The sequence below is a fragment of the Sinohyriopsis cumingii genome, chromosome 8, assembly GCF_028554795.1.
Source record: "Sinohyriopsis cumingii isolate HCF-2022 chromosome 8, ASM2855479v2, whole genome shotgun sequence".
In the NCBI taxonomy this organism is placed as follows: domain Eukaryota; kingdom Metazoa; phylum Mollusca; class Bivalvia; order Unionida; family Unionidae; genus Sinohyriopsis; species Sinohyriopsis cumingii.
In genome coordinates this window covers 47,826,886-47,852,722 of record NC_142968.1, presented here as the reverse complement: position 1 = coordinate 47,852,722, position 25,837 = coordinate 47,826,886, and the positions used below count along the sequence as shown (strand labels likewise).

Sequence of the window (25,837 nt, the reverse complement as noted above, 5' to 3'; positions counted from 1 at the left end):
TTGGCCTTGGGGTTGGAAAGTCCGCCTCGGATGCGGGAGGTCGTGGGTTCGAGGGAGATAGAGAGAGAGAGACTGATAGAGAAAGACAGAGGGAAACAGACGATGCACATCAAATGCAAGGCCAGTCCCAGCTGCATGTGTGGGTCCATTATCAGAGTAATGCTGTAAAACATGTAGCATTGACCCCAAACTTAAAAGTTTTAGCAATCGTGTCGCGTAATTACACGTCTCAAGTTTTATAATTCCTGCCAGATATGAAATAAAAATCAGTAATGGAAACTCGGACTAAACCTTAATCACATTTTATAAGACCAACTTAGACCATAAAGGCAAAGGTGCGAAAATACACAACAAAGCATTGATTTTCGTAGCTTCATAATCGATGCCAATTATTTTCAACCACAATATTAACGCCAATTTTGCATCAACTAAGATCTAGGTAAAATATACGAATCGAATGATTGTATTCATAATGTATCGAGCGAAATATGAAAAATAAATGAGTTTAGAAAGAACGGCAAATTACAATCTTGTTGCAAAGATGACACCGAAGGGCTTTTTTTTTGATGAGTTTTTTAGTTTCATTTTCACACATTTAGCATTAAACAAGGATTTTGATCGTCTATTTATCTTAATTAACCAAAACGAATTTGTTCTTTAGAAATGCCTTTATCTGTCCGATTTATTCATTATGCAACATTTGTAGACCTCCATATTTTTTTTTTACTGCCTTACAAGATTCCTGAGAGCATTCTGAGCAGCAGATAGATTAATAGTACCATTATTGTTTTGTTGTTGACTAAGTATTGATTCAAAGCTTCGGATATTGGCCTGGATGCTAGGTACGTTCCCCTGGGTGAAAGAATCACACATTTCCACCTGAAAGGCATTTCCGGTACAAACATTAGCAGCACATGGTTTAGGTCGTCTGCATGTGCGCAATCGGAAACGGATGAAGTTCACACATTGTGTCCATGATCCCCAGTTTGACCAACCACACTTCCATCTGTTGTAATCGATATCAGAGACACCACTGCAGGACAGCGTGGGATTGCTGTAAAATAATTTTGATTGAATCATGTGAACTGTACATTATACATATAATGTAGCAAACAAATGCAAAATAGTGTTCGAATTATCAGTGGCATATAAATCTTGTTCATATATTATTCTTGACTAATTACAACAATTTAAAATATTTTACTAAATAAACAAAATAGCCGAAAATAAAAAGCCAGCAATGTGAAGCATGCAGGGAGATGCATATTGTCCAAATACAATCATACAATTATTCATGAAGCGAATACCAATCACATCACATTTTACTCGACAAGAATATTTGTATAAACTAGTACCAGGTGCACGATTTATATAATGTGCATAACAGATTGGGCCATTATGGGTAAATAGACAGTGCCGGAATGGCATCCACGCGAATGCTGATCAGAAACCTGTCCAAAATAGGCCCTTTTAACTGTCAGGACGCGTCCCTGAGCGAGGAACTTTATTTCAACTGCGCCGACAACATACAACCTTTCTTGTGTGGTTATATTCAGTCCATTAATTGATATTCAACAAAATTTAATGGCTAGGTAAGTGTGGATGAAAACGATGATGGAGTCTAAGTTTTTGTGCTAAGTCCCACTCTTTATACCTTGTTATGTCATAACTAAATACAAATGAATAGCAGAAGAACAAACTGAAAAGAAAACTTGTAACATTAAAATAAGAGGAATGTCAACAATAATTTGTCTGCACAGTGATCAGAAACAAGATATTTTGTCACGGCACCAAAGAAGTGACCTAAATCAGGACCCGAATAGAATCCATCTTGCAGGAGGAAAGAATCAAACGAAAACTGAAGAAAAAAAAACAACATTTTCAAGATGGGAAACATGCACCTCTTGAAGCGCTTTGCAAGACGATTCCTTTAGACCTTAACGGGAAATACGGGATGTGGCAATTTCCGCTTTATTCGATGCAATAGGCGCAAAAGAATATATTGATGAATACTTAAGCTAGAAACCGAATAGGTTTGCGAGAAAATATTTCCAGATTATCAGATATTGTCATTACACGTTGCAAACAGCTTCCGCTGCTGCTAAGTGAATACATACCTATTCATCCTGAAGGCTTTTGAAGGGATGGAAGACAGTCCAGTATTTCTGCAGATAACTTTTGATAAGGTTGTTGTTCGTATCTCATCTAACTGCTCTAGAATAAATTAAAACAAAAAAAACAGTATCGTGTACGTACTGAATGAAACTCATTGGAAGTTTAACTCGCATGTTCATACACAATGCATTTGAGTGTCGTCTTTGAATCTAGCAGGAGGGTGCACTTTGATTGGAAATAAATTTACAGATAGAGAAAGTAAATTATGTTTCTCCGAGAATACTTAATCACTTTACGTTGGGAATATTAGCCTGCTTCCTCGCGAATTCAGCCTTACTAAAAGTCGAAAATCGTATTTTCCTGCCTATTTCAAGAGACAAAGAGTAATAACTCTTGCTTATTAGCTTCCCTTGGCACAGTCTGGTCTCGCTAGTTTTTAGCTGAGCGAGATGCAAACGAGGATGCTCTCGAGGCGGGGTGGTTGTGAGGGATTTTATGCAATGTGATTGGGTAAGCACTCTCAGAGAAACCATTTTCTTAAAATTTTGCTTTCTCCTTTGAATACGTTTCTCAGTCACATTACGTTAGACGAATGATAGGAGGGGATGCTGTGTATCCGACCGCTACCTAATTAAAAAACACAGCCTGGTGTCACTGGATATTGATCACGAGTACTAAAATCTTACAAACGAGATTTTAGCGGCGTATCCAGCGAAGCCAACAGGTTGTGTTGATTGATCTAGTTTGGTCTAGTGGTGGTCCGTGCTGCCGCGATTGGACCTAACAGATTCAAGGTTCGCCTCTGCGACGCTTAATCTTCCAGATTACAGCTCGAGAAGGTTGAGTCTGCATGCCAGTCAACAGCTTTTACAGCTCGGATCGAAAAGTTGCGTTCGAACTTGAGGCAAGCAGAGATCTGGTGAGAAGTCAAGAGTACATCAAGTATACAACCCACTTAGGCCACGAATAAAAGGACTTGAGGATTGTTATCCTGTGTTACGGCTCACACCGGAAGAAAGAGCCGTTTGTGCTTGCCACGGCTCATGTCTGTGCGTCTCAAGTATTACTTAAGAGCGCGAACAGCATTTGGCATGGCTGCTGTTCTCGGGCTGTCTTTGGAAGGGAGGGCTGTCTGCTGTCGAGGTTCTCTCGACTATCTGATTTTTAAATTGTCCCGCATGGCTGCCCAGATCGCGTAGAAAAGCAGGACGGTCTGATCAAGGAAACACCACCCATGACCATGGTTGCTGAAAAGTTTTGTTGTGGCCGGAATCTTCCTGATATATCTATCACTAGGATAGGTAGGTCGGTCACACAGGACTTGTCCCATCTGAGAGGGGCTGACAATCTTGCCGTTCTGAAACCATAACTTCTAAATTATTTTCGGTCTCAGCATAGTGGGAGGAGTGGCAAATACACAGAACCCTTCCAAAATGATTGATATTGCATGTACGGCCATTGCTTTTGGCTTTGGAACTGTAGCAACGAAGGTGGGGAGCATGAGATTCCACCTCGTCGCAAAGAGGTATATCATCGCAACGTGCGCAAATCCGAGTGAAGACTGATGGTGTGATCATTCCGTGTGGAGAACTAGTCCACTTCTGAATGTGTCGGGCAAGATAGTCTGCAGGGAATGTGTTTGATTTGTAGGTTGAGATGGAGATTGTCGCACCAACATAGAAACTGCCAAATCAGAACACCGGTCGGGTGATTTGGTGATTCATTTCGAGGATGATATGTAGAGGCCGTTTCCCCGCCTTCCACGTGTCGCAAGAGGTAGTGAAGGTCGGCAGCAGTTAGGCACTCAAACCGTGAGCGCTAGTGTTGATACCAAACGTTTTTCCCGCTTGGGGCTTCTTCAGCGGAATTCCCAAGGTCAACCAACCTGAGCTGCACAACTGAAGCAGAATTGATCGAATCTCTGCATTTACCAAATAGTTGGATCAAGTGAAATTGAAAAGGTGCGCCTTCTACTTGCAATGTTTTCATAAAAACAGACGACCGAACGGGACTAAGTCGTCTGCCTCATTAAATAACCGAGGACTTGCAAACAATTTCGCTGACTATTCCGATTACGCGAAGATGAGAAGTCGCACAAGATTCCGTTTGGTAAAATATTCCACGTCCAGGTTGACAGTTCTTTGGCGGACGGAAGATTTACTTTTCCCGGTTCACAAGAAAGCCTGTGATTTTAAAGAGGAGATCGTTCCTGTAGTGGGAAAGAATAAATCTTACCAATTTTTCTGGAGGAGGGCGACCAGGTATACAGCCGTCGTTGTAGATGCTGTTGATTGGAACAGGTGACGACGTAATCTATAATCTCGGTAAAAGTTCAGGGGCTGATATTAAAGCCAAAAGGAGAAGTTTGCACTGATAAACTGACGCGGTAAACAAAACTGAGGAAATGTTCGTAAGACCGGGTGGATATGAATGTGAAAATATATGGCGGTCAGATCAAGACTGAGCACAAAGTTATCCCATTGAAAAGAGGAGGACTGAACTCGCCGTTCCTTTCTTGAATTGGACGTGACGACTCCAGCGGATGATGGGTCTCAACTTGCTGTTTGCTTACCGAAAAAGAAACAGTCTTGAATCTTGCCGACTGGGGAAGAGTCGGAAGGGCTGTTCTGGTTTCTCTCCAAAATCGACCAACGCGTCGACTTTGTAACCCTGTTTAATGATAGTGGTACGAGTAGAGAGCATTACGAAAAGGTCAACACCCGATAAATTTCATCGATGACTGCTTGAACGCTGTTTGGATCTGAATAAGATGGGTTTTGCCGGCGTTCCATTGTACACACAGTACGGGTTGATTTTAACTCTGCACAAGTTCTGTCGGAAAGCATAGACGACTCAGGCCGGTCGTATTTAGCAATATCAGTAGCTCTCTTTTGAGGGTAGGCAGTGAGTAATCTAAAGTTTGACATAACCGACACTGCAACATGGTGTGAATGATGTGTGGTCAGTCCGGGTATACAAGACGATCGGGCAATCACCGGTTCCGGCCGCTCCAAAGGCCTGGTCGAACGGAAAGATGTGCCATTGCAATTTCCTGTATAGTAGTGATAAGATGTAGAAGATGGGAATACACGGACGGATATGTCACTAAGATATCCGTATAAAGTATTTTGGCTGGACCACTTCAACGAAAAGGTCCCCATGCTGAGACGGCTGGACTGACGATGTCGGCTGGTGATTTCGGGTCGGCCGATGTCGGGAACAGCAATATTAAGAGATGAATTAATCTGATCCGGCATAAACCCCATGCGTCCTGACTTAAAGATCCGAAGGCCATGACTGAAGGGACGGGACGGGGGGGGGAGGACTTGCTCTTCTTGGGCTGCCTAAAACTGAGGCTTACTCTCTGATGAATCGTATCGCCAACAACAAACCATACAGGAGTAATGCTTTAAACGCGCATTTCATGCATTTAGTAAATATTTCTGCTGAAATGATACAAAAGACAGCAAAGTATAGACTGCAGATTAGTATGTGACTAAGTAACTAACATCATAGATTGGCAAATCAGTATCTGACTAACTGGTTAAAACAAACTGTAGTCATGACTACCTCTGACTACGTATCACAAAAGCTGCATTATAACATACGGTATATACTTAGAATAAACAAAAAGAAGAGATTAATGGTCGACTTCCTAGCTAAGACGTTGCGCATGTAATATTTAAATCACAAAAACAATAATATTGAAGCGGAAACTAGTAACGTGTTGAAATTACTAAATGGCTAAAACAATTTAAGTAAGAAATGAACGTGCCGCTTATAAATCTATGGCTGTTATGCATTTATGCATAATTCTTAGTTAATATTTAAACCACAATTCTATCACAACAGCATGAATTATGAATCAACTAAGCACAAGTATTGAGCAGTTCAAGAATTGAGCTTTAAAGAGCTCCGCAATGGATGGAATCAGCAAACATAGTCAAAAGGACGCTAAGTCGTGACCTTGTTTAAGGTTAATAGCGTGGTGGGACGGTGGCCTTAAAAGACGAAGTCCCAGAAGGTCACATATCAATCAAAATTGGCAGAAATTGTAACATAATGCAGCATCATGCAGTAGCTTGATAGATCTCAACAATGAACACAAAAGGAACGTTGGATAAGCCCTTTGAAACAAAAAACGTCTTTCACTAGGCCTGGATACACAAGGCGGCATGCCAATATTCCTAACGTAATATGAATGAGGAGCATTAGAAGGAGGCATGTCACAGGATAAAAATCGTTCTTCCCATGATGAGATTTTACTCTGGATAAACAAAGTTACAGCACCCATCGCTGAAACGGAATTGTGCATTTATATTATTTTATGTAATTTATCTGCACTCTGGTTTCCATTCCTGCTTACAGCATTACCATAGTTTATTTACGACCTACATCAATTGCCGATATTAATTCACCCTATGCTGCAAGAGCTAAGTGTTAGCAATGAGAAAATTTATATATCCTGTGCTCACGGAACGTAGAATACACCGTTCCCAAGGTACTTGTAGGCTCGAGGCAACGAAGGGTCTTGTTAGGGTAGTGTCCGCTTTTCAATAGTAAAATTTTCATTCCTAGAGACACATGAATTGCAAGTTAAATTGTTTTCGCTATCCGTGTTATGTGATTATATATATATATATATATATATATATATATATATATATATATATATATATATATATATATATATATACATACATACACATATATACATACATACACACATATATACATACATACACACATATATACATACATACACACATATATACATACATACACACATATATATATATATACACATCTATATATATACACACGTATATACACTAATATGTATTCCAAATGTTAGAGATTGGTCTGTCGATTAACGCACGTTATTACATACAACATGGTCTTTTCAAATATTCCATCTTATAACGAACAGACGTGTTGAATCTATATGGTGCACGTGTTATCGGATGAGAATCAGTTTTTAAAGTTCCGTAAGATTCTTTTCAGATTCAGATTGACCTATGAACCTTAATAAAGCAACCTTGTACAGCAGTCACGATTAAATTAGTTACTTTGAAATAATCAGCATCACTCGTGCGCATGTTTATATGACCGTTACACACAAAAAAACACGGCTTTAGGCTTTCTATTTTCAGTTGTTCGACAACTATAGAGCTCTTTGGCTGGCTGTCTGGATGGGCCTGAAAGCTGTCGGTGTGATTTTGGTCCTAGATCTAAAGGCATGCAGAGTTGTGGAACCTTAGGGGTTTGAAAACAATATATGTGCTGCTGTCCAGTAATGACAGACGTTCTAAGGAAGATAATGATTAGCTAGTGTTGAGGAACCAAAACTTCGGGACCAATGGTCTGGAGTGAACCAGGAGTGTTCTGGAGAGATTAATCGGCAGGCTTTGAGGGACAGACCATGCGCGGTGACTCCTTGATCATCCAAAATACCGATGGGACTGACAATACTTTATGGTTGTCATTTGGACGTCACTAGTCACATGTGCTATTTCTGTACATGTATTTATTTATCACCGTTTGCATACATACTATTTGTGGAGCAAGTATCCACAACTGTATAAACTTATTTCATTTTCCTTTTCATGGTTGTGTACATCCACAATATAACCACCAAGTAGTAGCTTAATGACTTGATTAATTTGTAAACATTGATCATCCATAATGATAGATCCATAGATCTCATGTGTTTAATTTTGATTCGTTCAATCTTCTTGATTACTCGTTGCTTTTTTATTGACTGAAAGTATCAACTATTTTTACTTGTATCTTGTTCAGCTGTATGCGCGCATCATTTGTTAAATCATTGTTGCAATCTATAAACACTAGTTTTAGTCAGATGTTAGTATTTTAATCACAATATATACATAATCATCTTTCTCACGAAAATACCGATTGTGTGTGATAACTATAATCCGACCCCAACCCGGATCATCCTTATAAAGTTGTCATGCTTGCACACGCCAATCATCATACCCTCTCAACCACGCCCCTAACTATGTTATAACAAAGTTGTGGATATGTAAATTCGAGTGTCGAGGAGACACTTGCTTTGCGACCTACTTATTACCTCGTTCAAGTACAGTCCTTCCGAATCCTGACAAATAAAATCATGCAGATGTTTATGTACGTAATTTTCAGTAGCATTCATATTAATACGTTGAACAAGTGCAGCACCGCACTTCCCAGTACTGCCATGTACAACATTGAACCTTTATTATCACTTTAGCTTTCAGAGCTTGCTTTATGCAGTTAAGAGCAAACTAATACCAATGATAATCTACAGTTTACACAACGTACTTTGTAAGGCAAAGGACAACGTTTTTGATGCTATTAGATCATAGCCTAATGCTCAATAGCCTACCTGTATATAACTAGAATTTAAAGCAGTTATAGAGATGGTACCGGCTTCAAACTATATGGTAGTTAATTACAATTGTTGGCTAGAAAAGTATTTAAATGAACGCTTACCATTTGATTCAAAAGTAACTGAACCAAATGATACCTTTATTAAAGATCTAACCTACCAGGTGTGAATGCTTGGTTTCCGGAGTTTTCATAGTAATATCTATCTCCCTTTTTCAAGGCTTCAAATTGCTTGGCAATAATACAGGCAAACGTTTTCCCAACCTTGCCTCCAGCTACAGGGTTCTCTGAAACTCCAGCAGGGAAGAGGTCTACGTCATTGGGTGTACTAGAAAGACGAATTACTGCACATGTAAAAAACTTATTTTTTTTCAAGCCATTTCAAATGTTTAATGCGTGTACATCTATATTCAAGTTCATTTAATAAACTAGTATACAATGCGTTGACAAAATGCAGCACATGTTGGCCCCAAAGGAGTAAACATCTTTTGGTTAGGGAGGCTAAACTGAATTAACGGGATACGCACAAGACGTTAGCCTTCAACCCGGCGGTTATAGTTTTAAATTAAATCGATAAGTGCTGTTACGCTTGAACAATTCCTTTCTTTGCACACGTTTTATATGAATATATAGTTTCGACATAAGCAACCACATCCACTGGTTCTCGTAGACCTCAGAGATCGCAAATAAACTACATCTTTTGTTTTGCATTTCATTGACTGACCCCAATAAATAGTGTAACAATTTATGACCATTTTCACTTCAGAACTAATGGAAATCTGAGAAAATCTAAACATTGTACTCAGAAAATAGCATGTTCTTTTCTCGGAAATAGTCTTTGGTCAGTATATTAAATAATAATGTTTAATGACATTTCGTCGTTTTATCCTCAAATAGTATATGATTTCAGAGACTTCTCAGTCAACATTTGTTCTAAAACGGACTTACTTGTAAATGGCGTTTAGCGAAGCCCAGACGCTGGGACTGTGGACATTGCCGGTAACGTTACAGATTGCTTTAACGAGTAAATAGGGCGGAATACCATGATCTCTTCCTCTCTGGATATTAATGGCTGCCAAATCGGCACCAAACCCAGGCTGACGCTCAAACAAGTGGCGGGTAACCTGCTGGGTTATACGCTGGTCAACCTGTGGAATTGAGATCTTGTTTAGACGGATGCATTTGCGATCATTTGTTTTTAGGTACAAGTCAGTAAATCGCAACGACTTCGGGTATCGCTATATATATATATATATAGAAAGTTCAGTTCCATGGACAACTGGCTTTCTGAAAAGTACTTGCTGGGCTCTTATACGTTTTAATTATTCTTAGTTCTATTGGTCTTATCATATTGCAAAAAACAAATATTGAAACTCATCAAGTTCTATAAAATACTTCTGCGACTACTAAGGATTCTGGGTATTTAGATCAAGTTTCCGTTTGTTGCACAGAAAATTCAAATTTGACTAAATTCTGTTAATTTAATAAACTTCATATTTTATTCATGAAATTGTTAGATAAAATATATTTGAAGGATTAGAGATAATGACAGTTAGCAACAGTGAATGTTTAACTTGATAGAATTTCTTACCTTTTGAGACTGCCAATCTACAAGACCTTTGGTGATGCTATCAATACCTCCATTCGTATCGTACAGTGTAGCCGGGTTACTGAAGACATCTTTGAACCAGAAAGATGTGCCGCGATACTTGAGCGAATCGCGGACCATGCTGTGACCAAATCTAAATGCAGCAGTAGCAAATTCATTCCTAATGGCCGGATTTATATTGCTTTGGTAACCGTTAAAGTAACCAGTTGTGAGAGGATTCAGGCCATTAGAATTCATGATGGCTGTGCCGAGGATTTCTGGAAGGTACTCCTTGTAGGTGATGTGTTGGAGTATGGCGCCGACAATCTTTCTGGTTTCATCAAAAAGAATCTGGTCGGACCAACCGTTGTTCAGAGCACCAAGCCCTGTAGCAATTCGGTTGTGTTCCCTCATGAAAATTGTATGAAGTGAGGCAAGAGCCGGCTGCTCATTGACTCGAACATCCCCTAAAATAAGATATAAAGATGTGGGCTAGATTGGCAACACGATTTACTCCCATTAAAGAGTAGATTGCTGCTACACGCGTCCACTAGCCACTTACTGGGAGTATAGTAACTCTTAACTATTAAATCCGACCAAGTTTATGCTGGTATAAATAGAACTCTTGCCACACCATCATGATATGAGCATAACATTGTAATAATTCTCATCCATTTTTATATAAAACCGTAGGGTATCACACGTACAGGTATTGAAATGTATACAAGTTCAACGTCTTAAACATTCCAGGTTGCTAGGACAGAACGAAACTTTAGTTCTAGAAAAAAAACCTCCTTAATTATACAGAGCAACTGAATCTATATTTAGCTACGTATAAAGACGTTAAGGTAGACAAATTGGTAAATGGCCTGAAAATTATTTCAATCACCATGTGATGTTAGCATAATAAAATCCTTTAACTACGAGGTCGAAGACACTATATTTTTTCAGTCTGAGACAAATTGTCCTATAATTGGCTTTATTTGGGCTGATGTAACATTTTAATCGTTTTCACATCAGAACATGAATGGAAGCTCTTTTGCAGCTAGCAACTTTGCTTCTCAACTTTCGTTTTAGTTTTCCTGACTGCATTCAAGAAAACAATTTAATATTCATTATTCAGATCCGAGAAAACATAAATATTCTTTGAGCAATAATGTACATGCATTTGCTTGTCTTTTGCAAAAGAAAATTTCATTGGAGCCATTTTGTAAACCATTACCCGGCATACATGAATGACGTTAGCTTTGCACATGTTGGCAGTCAAGTGTCGTATTTTTTTTTTTTTTTTTTTTTTTGAGCTTGCATGAGTATCAGGGTGCCTCTCGAAAACAGTTAAAATCATGGAAAAAATAAAAATGTCAATTTTCAGTAACACAATAGCGGCACATGAAATCAATAAGTGTATTAGTCCTAATCAAATTATCTGCTCCGACTGTTTATTTGGGAGAGTATACATGTCAAATATTCCGTTTATCGCGTTTTCAATCCTTAAAAGGATTTTGACGTTTTCTGTAATGTCTAAACCTCTAAACACGGCGGACGTTCTACAATATAAAATTTGACTTTCATTTTTATTTATTTACTACCAATATACATCTTCTAAAATTCTTTAAATTACGTATTTTATGTCAGAGTACGCTGTCGCGGACACTTGAAATTGGTAAACTTGTCATTGTGGGGAAATGTTCCCCGGAATTGGCAGTTTATAGTTTTACGGTGGAAAGCGCGTAAAGAGACGTAATTTCAAGACACCAATCTGGGCTATAAGCGCATCGGATGATTGGCGCTAAAACTGCCCAAGCGCGTATCCACAATCGAAAAACACAGTCGAGAAAGATCTACATTTACCTGCTAGGAAGCACTTGACATTTGAGCCCAACTGGGGAAGAATGCAGTTAGCACTGTTATCTGTATCCTTTGGCAGTAGATTTGGAATGCTCGGATCCTGGCCAGTTTTTAGTTTACCTGTGCATGTATAAGCACCGTTATCAGGGAGTCAGTACAGTAACAAAGAAAATACGAGGTACGAGTGCAAAATTTCGGATCCGTGTGTAAGTCTAGATTATAATAGCAGAATTATCTTTCCTGTAAAAAAAGGCTCCCTATCCATACAGTTAATATCGGTTAAAGAAGTAATAAATGGATAAAACTAATAGTCCATTATATGATTACAGTTCTCGAGTTCTGATCCGGTTTGAAAATGTTTACTGCAACAGAGAAATACTTGGCTGTACTCGGGAATGACCAAAAATGAAAATTGGTTATATCAATGCAGTGCAAGACAAACTTTATTAACCCATGTGCAACAACGAACGAAATAGTTTTTATCGTTTTTATCATTATCATTTACCTCCAGTGAATGATCTGAGGGAGTCGCTCGTAGTTTTCTCCGATCCGTAGATCTGTGACCCGTCAATGTAATGAGTATTTTGGTTCAATTGTTCTCTTTGACCTGTATAAACAAAATATGAACGTTGGTAGCAGGACATTAAATTAGTAATAACCAGCTAATTTTTTTAAGTACCAATCATATTTGGAATTCTAAAGTTTGTTTAAAAATCTGTTTATCCTAGAGTAATCACGGTATCCATAATCTCCACCACCTCCGCTTTTCGACTCGTACCTCCACTCTTTCTTCCCGAAAAATATATCATACAACTAAATCTGCTGTACAAGGGCAATATAAATTAAAAGTATTTTTAAAGTTTATCAAGACCTCTAAAAAGGAAGAATAATCCAGAAAATGTCTTCTAAATAAAGAATTTTATTGTACGTAAATAATACATTACCCAGAGAACAATCCAGATTTGGGGTCGAGAAAGCCCGGACGAAGTTCATGCATGTCCTGTTGAACTGGGAATAGTATGGATCATCTGTGGGGATCTCGATGGCAAAACAATTATGTCGACTATTCAGTTGGAGTCCAAGTGCAACAAAAAATGTACAGACGTCATTAGCTTTCTACTATGATAATTTCAGTACGTCAACTTTTTAGTTTTAGCCGCACAGAGTCGTCCGCAAAGACGAAGGTAATTCAATATGCAATATCTACATTATAAATGAATATAAGAATAAAATTATAAAATATTCAGGAAATGGTCACCGACCGGCAATCTAGTGCGATTAACAAATGCCGAACTGAATACTGAAACGAATGCAATGCAATTGAGATCAATTCACAAGATACCCGTACTATGTTGAGGCGATACCACCCAACATAGCCTTTGTAATGTATTACGGCTGTCTCTTAAATAGTAAAGAGTGAAAAGCATCAAGTTTTTCAAAACTCTAATAACTTATTTACCTAAAATAGAAAAATTTAAGAAGTTAGTGTTACGAATTAAAATCACAAATAGTCCAAACAATTCCATTTTTCTCCATTCCCAATAAATACAGTTCTCATTAAATTCCAACGTGTTCGAAATAGGGTCCAACCCTTAATGTGATGATGTGCCTTTAGTAGCATGTGGAGTGAACATTTGCAACAACCTTTTGATTAATAAAAATTGTAATCCAAGATGTCCTTGTCTGAATACTCTCTAATTCCAAATGTTTCTGGGAAAGGCAGTATATAGTTCCAGTGAATAATAATTTTAATAAATAGTTCACCCGAATCAATTACTGAACAAAATACAAACGATTTTGCTAAAAGATGTTATAGCAAGAATGAACGATTTTTTAGATAAACCAGATTACTAAATCCTCTACTTGACCTAGGCCACAATTAGCATTCTCTGAAAATGATAAAGAGTACGTAATGGAATTTTCCAATCTAGAAAATTCCAGGTTGTCTACATGATAAAATCTGTCACTAAAATTATAATAAAGAATGTGATAAATATCAGGTAGGCTTGATATTTTTATGGGGGAATTCCAATATTCAAGACATTAGAGTAAGCACTTTTACAGCTTTTGATAATGATTCTAATACTTAGCCCATATTCGTAACGAAATATTAACCGTGCATTGCCTGTTGTTTACAAAATAAATGCACTTGATTTTGGTACAAGGTCAATAACTTAATACGATAAATGAAGGAGATAAAACCTAACACATACAAAGCAAATATACATAAAAATGGTCACTGCGTACTTGCGCTTCGAAATTACCATTGAGCCTATTCATCGAGCCATTTCCACCTTTCCTGAAAATATTCTTACTGGATTACACTTATTAGTTTTCTTACTTGCGTTAGAGCATAAATAATAAAGGGGCAATAACTCCTTTGCGGTAGTAAATAGTTCTTTTGAGTTTTAAATATACACCACGCTTCAACACACCCCACGCACGCTCATACGCAAACAGCTGCACGCACACACTTATACTCATGTACAAATTTTCACGCATATACATACGCATATACATACATACATACAAACACGTACATGCAGACACACGCATGAACATACACGAACGTTTGCTAGTGAAATACGTTTCCTCGAGAATACTTAATCATACCTTAGGAGAACTATCTCTCAAATCCAGCCCTCCCAGATACTACTTTTAGCTAAAGTGAGTTAACAGTTGTCTGCCGAACATTGTGGTCTCCGATAAGGCATAAGAATTGGCGGCAAAGTCTAAGGGCTTTTCAATCACTACTGGAGCAGAATGCATCCCCTCTGGATGTAACTACGGGGAGGCTGGGAGGGTTTATGTGTAATATGACTGGGTAAGTATTCTCCAAGAATCATTTTACAAGGAAATTTGGTTTCTTTCAATATCTTACCCAATCATAATACTTTGGGGGAATTGAGTATTTAAGGTGGTAGGAGGTACGTCAACTTACCCAAGAGATACTATCTCTGGCCCCCTAAGGTATGCGAGGCAGCTTCTACATAAACCGACTGGAGGGGACGACATCTGTCAAGCGCGACTTCAAAGATGGAAAAAGTTTCCCCTTGAAAATCCAGTGAGGTCCTAACGCCCGTTTTAAGAAACTGTCAATCGACCTGGAAGGATGACATGTTGAACTTCGGATATAGGTCCTACCAGATCGAACTGGACCCTTTGAGATGACAGATCGCTTGAGACAAAAAGAGGATGTGGGTTCCGATCTGCATCCCACAGCCTGAATGATGTCGGTTAGCGAACAGGCTGATGGCAATTGCTTTAATCTAGTGAGCTGAACTTGTGACAAGTCCATGAAAGTTTGGGTTATTTTACTAAATGATGGGCGAACAATCCGCTTAATCCACGACTAAAGTCTGTATATACTCATGTCCTGTTTTGAGAGGTAGAAAGAGACGTGATCTCCCTCGACGCAACGGTTCTGTGTTATGAAGGTATTATTTCAAAGATCGAAATAGGTCTTGTAGGTGGCCTTCAGCTAATGTGTACAGACGAATCAGGCTTCATGAATAAAGTCTGCTTGCTCGTGGAAGGAAGCCGGTTCTTGTCGATGGAAAGGATGCCGGCGTGAGTAAGACTGACCCGTCTTGTCGGAACTGTATAATTCGGGTCTGCTGATCTTGCATTTGTTTCGCTAATTCTCTCTGTTGTCGCTAACTCCACGAGGAAGCGTGTCGTGTATGAATGTTGTTCCGGAAATGTCCTATTGATTCTAAATGTTAATAACCAATATATATGTTCCACTAAGTTGCGAGAGTTTATCGGACATGTCTGTTTTGTCCTATATCCTCTTTCATGTTGAAGAAGGGTGTCAGCGATGAGGAGCGGTAACCTTTTATTACACCAGTTGCTAACTTTTTCTCTTTGAAGACCCAGAGGAGGAAATTAGCTACATGTTCATTTGTGCATCATTGAGGGTAAATATGCCATTTGCCTTCCAATGCTTTCAGAGAGGAAGGCCTTCGTGCCTGAAAAATCCTATCCATTATTGATTGCGACAATTGCTTAATTCTGAGGCCCTGTTTAATATGATCAAGATAAGCAGGTTCAGTAGTTATTGGCCGGGAAGAAACAACTTCCGTCGTTGTTCGAGTAGAGGGAAAATCTGAAATTTCAGGAGTTTCCGGTGCAAGATTGATGAGGTCTTTGATCCACGACGGTCTGTGTTATTGGGAACTATAGCTTAATGAAAACCGATAAATGAAGAGACCATTCCATCTGTATTAGTTGACTGTTCCTATTAAAGAAATCTGCCAGTACGTTGAGGCGTCTGGAACATAGCAAACGAAGATGTGGATTAGTTGACAACACCACCTCAGAAAGTCCCAATCCATGACAACGGTCTGGGGACTTGGTTCCTCCTTGTCGTTTGAGATAAGTCGCTACTGCAGAGTTGTCAGACAGAAAGAGACGTCCATTGCCTTTGCAACAATCCTGTCGCAGGTGAAATGCTTTCACACTGGCTTTCATTTCCAGAAGATTGATATGCAGATGGCGTTCCTGGGGAGACCATGCAGCACTGGTTTTCCGAAAGCATGGTAGGAGGTGGACTTCCCGGCCCTCGTACTTGTGTCGGTGCAGACTAGTCCGGATATGCGACATTGCTCGATTCATCATACCAGGGAAGACCTCGGGGCTGATGCTGAGTCTCACTGAAGTAACCTGAATTGGTATACGATATTGTAAGTGAATCGCAGGCACGTCCTAGAAGCCTTGTGATTAGGGATATGAAGGTATGCGACGTTGAAGTCCGTACTGATTGCAAAGTCTCCCTCTTGAACATCATTCCAAACTGTACCGTGGCGTTTCCATTGAGAACCGAGGAGCGTTAATGAATTGAGGGCGCGTAGGTCGATGGCCCGAGGCAGAGTGTCGTTGCATTTGGGACCAGGAAAAATCAGATAAAACAAGGGAAATCTCAAAGCGAACGTTGGAACCCTCTTGGTGCTTCTGTTTTGGCGTGCGAGAACTGGCATCGCTGGATGGAGCCTCGATTGGACGTTTCTCAGAGGTTTTTCTCCTATGTGTGGTCTTGGGTCCTTTTAATTATTTCCCGTGCTATCCCTGTATAGATGCTGTGGATGTGGAGAAGGGCATTCGGTCTCTTAGTGGCTTGTTTGCATACGTTTTCAATCTGACCGTCAAAAGGATGGTTGGAGGTTAAAGGCTGTACTCCTAGATTGGCCTTATGATGTTCCGTCAGAAAAGTGCAGGCAGATCCATCGAGACTTGTTCCGCTAATTGTAAATTTGTACCTGTGGATAAGGCATTGGTTATTTGTTTACAGCGGCTCTGTTTAGTACTCTGGCCATTCTTGAGACAGTTTATCACGCATGCCTTGAGGTTTTGGTTGTGAGAGAAGAGAGATATGTTCCGCGTGTTGAAAGATAGCCCTACGGATGAAGTCCAAGATCGAAGGCACAACAACGATACTGCCAACTAACTGCCGAGTGTCAACGGCCATCCGATTCATACGTTTGGAGTGTAACGTTGTCATCCCCAAAGCGGCGGTATCACTGTCGACTGTTGAATTTTCTAAATTAAAGACTGGTGTATGGCCAAGGTAGAACCGCCGACGAACAAATGGTGAAGATAGGTCATAGACTGCTAACGTAAATTGAGTTGGACTCTTCCGTTTCGTCACAAGATGAAGAGATGATGGAGCTCTGGTCTAGGTTGCTGATGGAGCGGGAGGAGGAGTCAAGAACTCCGAGGGTCAATGACGAAATGTCCTCATATGGAGGTTCGAAGGCTGATTCTTCCCGTGACATCAGATGGTCAAACCATCGCTGAGAACAAACCATTTTCTGGATGCACACGGTGAGAAAAAGACTCCTGCAATGCACAAGTCTCAGCTGGCGAAGAGTGACGTTGTCTGCCGCTTACTAAACTCGTAGAATGCCATGAATCAGAAAATGAATTCGAGACAGTCGCTGAATAAAGTGTCTTCTCGTGGCAGAGGATGGAGAGATTGCAAATCAATATCCTTTGAAGCGTGAGAACTATTTTGGACATCGTGCCGGTATGTGGATTAAACTGGTCCCTGAACAAATCTGCAAAAGTCTTGTTTGACATACTGAAAGCCGAGCTGTTAGCTATTGAGCCGTAATATTCATGTTTTGTCCCGTCGTGATCCCTAGTATTTTACCTATGCCGGTCTCAGCTTAAATAGGCCATCTGTGTGGGGACGATATAGTTAGGATAACCTGTTTTAGGACGTGTTGTAGGATGTTTGATCCACACAACCCGTCCGTTTGTCTGCAGAGTGAAAGGGAACTTGGCTGTTTGTTTAGCTCTATCCCTTGCTTTCGAAACCCGAGCAGGCAAGGTAAAGGAAGTTGTCATTAATACTGAGTCCTGTGATGGTGACATGGGTGGAGGAGCTGTTTCAGAGCTTGTCAATGCCCGGCGCTTCGTAGCTGACTGGTAAGGGTTAATTTATCTCCTTGTCAGCCACATATTATACTGAGGAAAAGTCAGCTCCCTAATTTTATTCTGTAGACAAATACAGCAAAACGTACAAAACTCAAGCGCTGCACTTAAGAACGCAATGTCGCTTAGGAGATAAATCTTAAAGGTTGACCCAAAATTATTAATAGTCTAATAAAGCAATGAAGCGTACAGGTAAAAGATAATGACAGTACCACCTGTAAGGAGAAGCAGACCTGTGGAGCTGCTTATGTGATGTTTGAAGACAGCGTGGGCGCAGATCTATACCAAATGATAGGTATCTGGGAAAAAAGATGGCAGCAGACTATTTCATTTACTGTTACAATACTATATGTAGAGAAGGCAAAAAACAGCATGTACATGTTGGATCACTGAAGCATGGCGTATCCAAAGCTAAGGATACCGTGTTATAGGAAATACACCTATATGTACAAGAAATTACGGAATTATACATGTACGAGTTTCTTAAGGACACAAAGACATGCATACGTATATCAAAATAGCCCGAACCTATCTTGTTAAGTACCATAGCCTACCCGTGCGAATAATTAAGCGCTCTTTAAATAGTATGGGTTGCATATATAGATAAACATCACTCAAGTGTCGCCTCTAAAAATGTGCATGAACAAGACTTGAGTGAGTAAACAGCGTATATAAAGCTTACCACTAATTGTTCGACCACTGCGGAAGCAATACAGAAATATACATAAGTGTCTATACATTACACATACAACCTTCACATAAAAAGGGAACTGAGGCACCATTATAGTCACGTACACAACAGGTGCGACAATGTCCATTACGAGGCAACTACCTCTAGTGAAAAAGCCCACAAACCACCTGTACAAATTAAAACACTCAAGTTGGCGTCCGGGCACAACGAATGCCTTGGAATAGAACCTTGTCTATATGTACTGGTTCGTAATGGAATTACGCATATATTAGGAGATTTTATAAACGCTAGAGACTTTACACGCACACAATAATAGCCCAAACTGAACGTAAAGTGGCTCAGGCTCCCAGTGCAAGTACCTAAAGGTGTGACAACAAAGTGTTAGCAAATTGTAAAGCCAGAGCTTTGTTGGCATAGGAAGATAAAACTTTGGAACAATACAGATGGAATATATTTTCCTTACAAGGGTAATAAAACCTCAAACATTTATTGGCGTATCTGACACGTAGATTCTGGGTTTTGCTAGGCCTCTCGTGACGAGAACGTGCGTCTTGACACGATCGGAAGTAAAAACGGGTTCTTACGACTGCCTCCAATTCTTATACCCAAGTTGAAATCACTCGGCCCGACTGCACATTTGTCAGCAGATAGCTGTAAGTCCCTTTAGCTAAAATTAGTACGTGGGAGGGCTGGATTTGCGAGGTAGTAGTAATTCTAAGGTATTAATATTGGGTCATGTATTTGAAGAAGAAGAAAAGAAAGATATCCTGAATGACTAGATCGATGAGAATTACTAGGTTGTCATGCGAGTGTCTGCTACACACAAGTGCATATAACACCGACTGAGTAGCTTGTTTGGTGAGGTGTGCTTAGTCGTGATGGAATATGGGCTCGTGTGTGCAGGCAAGGCAATGGGTGCCACTTAATCGCGGACCCAGGTTTGATTATCTGTAGGGTACGAATTAAAAATTCTCCAATCTGTATGACAGTATTATTTGAATAATATACTAATCCTGCCTACCATTATCATTCGTTCTTCAGTAGAATCCAGGGATAGCAATTTCCGTTTCTGTCTCTCTTTCTCACACACAAATATACATATATACATACATGCATATACATACATATATACATATATATAATATTTACTGCAGTTACATAACAAAATTTGCATCTTTAGTTACCTTCGTCCTACGGTAAGGTCACAACATTCGAGGTTAGCACCGTCGTAGCCTGAAAAGGACACTCTAGAAATGGGTTTGACAAAATAATGTTAAAAGTAAAACTTTCACAATATTTAGTGCCGACATCAAATTTAGTTCCTTTGTCTAAAATTAACAAGTAGGTTAGGCAAGGTTTTACTGCAGTTAAGAGCAGTTTCATATCCTAAAATGCTTACTATGCATAACAGTCTGAACATAAACCGATGAAATAACGTTCGTTTGTGATCATGCGTATGAGAGAAACTGGATCTAGCACGTGAAGGGCTGGGTATGTAATCAAACTGCAGAATGAAAATATGTGTTTGGAACTAAAAGCTGCAATGAGTTCTGGATCGAAACACAGGAGGACAATAAGATGAATAAATGGATAAAGGTCTTTTCACAATGAACTTGATTAAAATGAATGACATAACTGTCAAGGTCGGCAAGTCCTCATAAAACCACTAATGTAGTGATTATTGAATTTCAACAACATAATGACATCTACGACTACATTGGTGATTTTACGAGAGCTAGCTTTAGAACACATAACCTGAACACAATCCGTAATCAAAGGAAAATGATCTGGAATATATTGGTCATCATAAACATCTATCCATCATTATACATAACTGACCGAGTTGCCGCCAGAGCCTGCACTACCTATGTCGTAAATACTTGTCACGTTTTGTAACGCAATCAACAATAGTGCCCCAGAAAATGAGGTAAAAAGCAAAGGTTGATCAAAATCACTAGAATGAAATTATAGAAAGTGAGTGACCTAGATTTTACTGAAAGATGTTGAACTTGGTATATTTAAAGACAGACATGTGCGATGCTACGAGGAATAGCATTCAACAAATTTAGACTCCAACTGGTGTCTTGACACCAGACGGACGGACCGAGTGATACTATTGGAGAGACATCAGTGAGTCTGCATTTGCTTGAATGTTCGATGAAAACTCGATGTTATTCTAAACCACAGCTTATAAACACATATCTCTGGTTAAGAAATTGATCTAGTCAAATATAGATGTCCAGAAATTAGCATCCATCAAAACAAGAACGATTTACACTTGATCCAGTGTGCACGATTGGTTCCTAAAACTGTCCAACTTGTATTCATTTCAAAACTGTCTAATTTATATTCATTTCAACTAAAGTTTTGGTACATAAGATATATTCATGTTACGATATAGGTAATGATACCTGTAGCCAAAGCATTTCGTTGAATGTCGTGGCTTAGAAATTGTCCGAACTCCATGGTCATGTGAGTGAGATCCTGCATTAGATTAGAAGCCAAACTCTGTAGATGGAAATTCGTGCTGATCTTCCGCGCCAGGGGAAGAGGCTGACTGGTTTGGCCGGTTTGTCTTGGTTCGTCAACTATAACGAGATCCGTGATAATTTTAAAATTGTTTCGTCCACCTGTTTCATAAGTAGTAATAACGAGTACGATAAACTGCAAGAAAGCCCGATCTACCACAAATCGATTATTCTCGGTTTTAGTCTTCATTTGTTTTCTTCGATACGTTTCATGTCATCATGGATGCCACCTTGTACCAAACCGAGATTTCTACATATGAAATCTAAGCTTTTGCCGTTAAGAGGTGCAAGAAGCAGGATGAAGTATACTGTTCTCAGCATTAGTATATAGTGCAACTCCGCATGTGCGGCGGTGTTCAGTTTTACATTACAGTAATGGAAACTGAGAACATACTATTGTTACATTTTTCTTGATAATGTCCCAAAACAATATTGTAAATTATAAAAGGTTTACACCAAGAAATAAATTTCCTCGATTTTATGAATGCGGGGAACCACAAAAGAACTCATCTGGTTATCTTTGAGAACTCTTAAAGTAAAATATAAAATAATCAGAACTTTGAAAATGATAGGCATCTGATCACATAAATGGTGGGACGGTTTCGTCATCTCTACAATGACACGATTCGTTCTACTGTTACATTACTTGGTCACCAAATCTGAGGTGAAAGGCCCTTTGGCAAAATCACGTCGCAGAACGGGAGCATTGTTTGCGACGGAGAGATGCATAATTACATTATATATTGGCTATTGAAAGCAATTTTATGAAAGGTATCTTCGATTCGCTTTGTAAATGTGTATACTTCAGAGGACGATGCGTATTTTCCCTCAGTTAAAGCTCTAACGTTAAATGTTGAATAATCTTGATTGACTTTACAATAAATGGACAATTTTCCTTACAGTAGTCATAAATTGCAGGTAGCATCCTCTCGAAAGGCGTGAACGATGCTCCCCAGAATCCGTTGTTCAGATTATTGCAAGAGCCGTCAATGTTCCTGTACCGAGAAGTTGCAGCTTGGTTACAGTCAGGTGCGATGCGAAAAGGACACTGATCAAGTACAGGTGGTGGCCTGGGAAACATTTCGTCAATGGACTGTACAGAAATTTTGAGCCTGTGGATTTCAAAGACGTATACAATATAAATTAAATGCAATCTTTATAACATAATCTATGGATTCATTCTACAAAAGAAAACAAAACTGGTTCAAATATAATTACATGTCCATTGCACAATTGTCCCAGGACTTTTTGAAAGTTCTTTAAGAATCGTCGTTTTTGATTACTGTCCTTTAGTAGCGGATCTTCTGTTCTCAGAATTTTTAATTTTAACCAGGATTTTAATAAATGTTTTATATTTTAGTTCTCGATTATATTAGTCGAAATATTTCAAACCAAGAAAAAGCAGGCAGAACATATTCGAAATTTTTTTAAAAGTCAGAATCTATTTGAAAAATACATTCTTTCATTTGAACACGTTTTTAAATATATTTTGCCTTTTTATGAACTCCAGTGGCCTAGTGGTTAGAACGTCTGCCTCGGATGCAGGAGGTCGCGGATTCCAACCCCGGCCGAGTTATACAAAAGACTTGTACAAATGGTACTAACAGCTGCCTCGCTAAGTGCTCGACATTAAATGCTTAGTGTTGCGACTGGTCGGCCTGATGTCAGGATAATATGACTAAGTAGGACATGATGCTACACTATAAACTGCCACGCTCTAGACATTGAGGCGATACGACTGAACTTGTTAAAGCCAAGATAAAAATCCAAATCACAAACACACACTTCATTTTGATCATTTTTCTTGCACACAAAGTAATGCACATAACGATCAATGTTCCGAGCAATTGTAAGTGAAAGGAATCATTTGCTCCAATTATGTTGTTTGCTTTCTTCCGCTAGAAACTAATTTTCTCAATATCGAGACCGCTCCTGTGGATTAAATGGTTAGAGCGTCCGCCTCGGATGTAAGAGGTCGCGGGTTCGAACCCCAGCCAAATCATACCAAAAAACTTAAAAATGGTTCTGCAGCTGCCTTGCTTGGCTCTAAGCATTAAGAGACTAGTGTTAGAACTGGTCGGCCTGGTGTAAGGATAATGTAACTGGATGGGACAATGCTGCATGTCTGCGGCATATTGCTATTAACTGCCACACTGTAGTCATCGTAGCGATATGACATGAAAATCGTAGAGCTACGTTAAAACTCAATTAAACAACAACTTCGAAATAAGTTAGTTTAAATTTTCTCCACATTGTTGAAACTGGAATAAATTGATACATTTTGCATAATGCCTTCTATTAATGTTTAATACAACTTCGCACACCATAATGTTTAATTAGGAAAGGTAACGAGTATCACTATTCTGAATCAAATATAGTTGCGTTACTGCCCACTTTTTAAGTCACGGTGTGCCAGGTCTTATCTATCAAATATCCCCCTTTTACACTTAAATGAATAATTATCGTGAAATAGGATAGCAAATACATATACAGGACAGGAGATCAGTTCATTTGCATCTACATTCACAGGAATGTTGTTTGTAATATCTAAGTTACCAAGGCTTGTTGGATTTTGCTTCCTAGTACGTGTTTTAGGACATCTGGCAACAATCCTACAGTAAGCCAGTAACCTTAAACGGTACATCGAGACAGGCTATACAGTGTCAAAACAGAAAACGGTGTCAAAACTGGCAAATTCGCAACAAGGCAAATTCTCGAACCAAAGGTAATGTATCTTCAACCCAAAAGACAAAAGGATCCTAGTAAACAGAATGCTTGTCTACTAAAATAAGTTATTTGTTTTTACAATCATTGTGATATTAAAATACCAACGTCATCAGATCTTCAAGAGTATGCAGGCTTCGCGAAGGTGACCTTGCGAGTATTCTTAAGATCAAAACAAAAGCCATCTCACTAATGCGTGTGCACATTACCATCTTGTATTAGATCACTAAACATTGAAGCAAAATAGTTTTAAAATATTGAAGGAACAAATCAAAACTTCATCCCTTGATACCATGTCACCAAAGACTACACAGGTTGTCCATCATTTCCCACAAACTGTCGGAACGATCGTTACTGGTAAAATAAATGCGATGATGAAATGTTAGTTATGCTATTGGAAATTCATGCGATACAATTTACACGTTTAGCCTTGCATCTCAGTTTATTCTTAGACTGGAACAGTCTGTACTCTGTAAAAGGTAAACCAGTCTAAATTGTGAAATTGTCTGCAATGTTTGGAACCTATTATATCGGACACTTCGCCAACGACTACTGTTGTACCACTCTGCGAACAACTTATCTTAATGTTACCACCCTGTTACGACACTAACAATTATTCAGGACTGATGATCGATTTTCGAGAACTGTATAGAACTCAAGCTTACGAGTTTAATACACATCACCATTTCGCCTTTGCCAAACACTGGTCTGTAGATTTCATTATTCGCATTTTGTCAAATTAATAGAAACAGTTTATCTTGCATTATATGTTCAAGAATGGTTGCTTATCAAAATATATTTACTGCATGGTACATTATGGTTTTGATACTTATGACACATGTTAAAGGTGAAATCATAATGTACAACACATTTGGTTTCTGTAAGGAACCAACACTTAAATCCTGGCTTGTCTTTTCCATAGGTAGCAACATTAGTTTGGGACAAAACAAAGAATAACACTCTATCAGCATTTAGTCTGGCGAATAGAGGTAATGGTAATTTTCAAATATATAGACACAGTCAGATTCTATTTTCACTAGTAGGGTTATGCAAACAGGGTTACCTTTCACTACGGTTATGCAAACAGGGTTACCTTTCACTAAGGTTATGCAGACAGGGTTACCTTTCACTAAGGTTATGCAGACAGGGTTACCTTCCACTAAGGTTATGCAGACAGGGTTACCTTCCACTAAGGTTATGCAGACAGGGTTACCTTCCACTAAGGTTATGCAGACAGGGTTACCTTCCACTAAGGTTATGCAGACAGGGTTACCTTCCACTAAGGTTATGCAGACAGGGTTACCTTTCACTAGGGTTATGCAGACAGGGTTACCTTTCACTAGGGTTATACAAACAGGGTTACCTTTCACTAGGGTTATGCAAACAGGGTTATCTGCTCGTAAATGACAACTTTTTAAAGCGATAACCTAATTATAACGGAAAAAATGGTCATTAATATTAGCAAACATTGACAAATTCAAGACATTGCTTGTGCGCATGTTATCAATGTGCTCATAGTAA

The 25,837-nt window shown here is 39.1% G+C and overlaps 1 protein-coding gene across 2 annotated transcripts in view; it reads right to left on the bottom strand.

Annotated features, from left to right (window-relative positions):
• Nucleotides 1–286: 286 nt before the first annotated feature.
• LOC149793437 (immunomodulatory peroxidase-like) overlaps nucleotides 287–25,837 on the bottom strand; it is a 33,855-nt gene continuing 8,304 nt past the window's right edge. For both annotated transcript variants that reach the window (XM_089967431.1, XM_089967432.1), the window contains exons 4-14: nucleotides 22,493–22,704; nucleotides 21,476–21,652; nucleotides 20,249–20,297; nucleotides 12,883–13,001; nucleotides 12,444–12,545; nucleotides 11,942–12,058; nucleotides 10,094–10,557; nucleotides 9,451–9,650; nucleotides 8,664–8,830; nucleotides 2,118–2,214; nucleotides 287–1,054 (exon numbers count right to left, since the gene is read on the bottom strand). In XM_089967431.1, coding sequence (XP_089823557.1) covers nucleotides 724–1,054; nucleotides 2,118–2,214; nucleotides 8,664–8,830; nucleotides 9,451–9,650; nucleotides 10,094–10,557; nucleotides 11,942–12,058; nucleotides 12,444–12,545; nucleotides 12,883–13,001; nucleotides 20,249–20,297; nucleotides 21,476–21,652; nucleotides 22,493–22,704 — 2,035 coding nt within the window. In that variant the 3' untranslated portion in view covers nucleotides 287–723. The remainder of the gene's footprint in view (nucleotides 1,055–2,117; nucleotides 2,215–8,663; nucleotides 8,831–9,450; nucleotides 9,651–10,093; nucleotides 10,558–11,941; nucleotides 12,059–12,443; nucleotides 12,546–12,882; nucleotides 13,002–20,248; nucleotides 20,298–21,475; nucleotides 21,653–22,492; nucleotides 22,705–25,837) is intronic.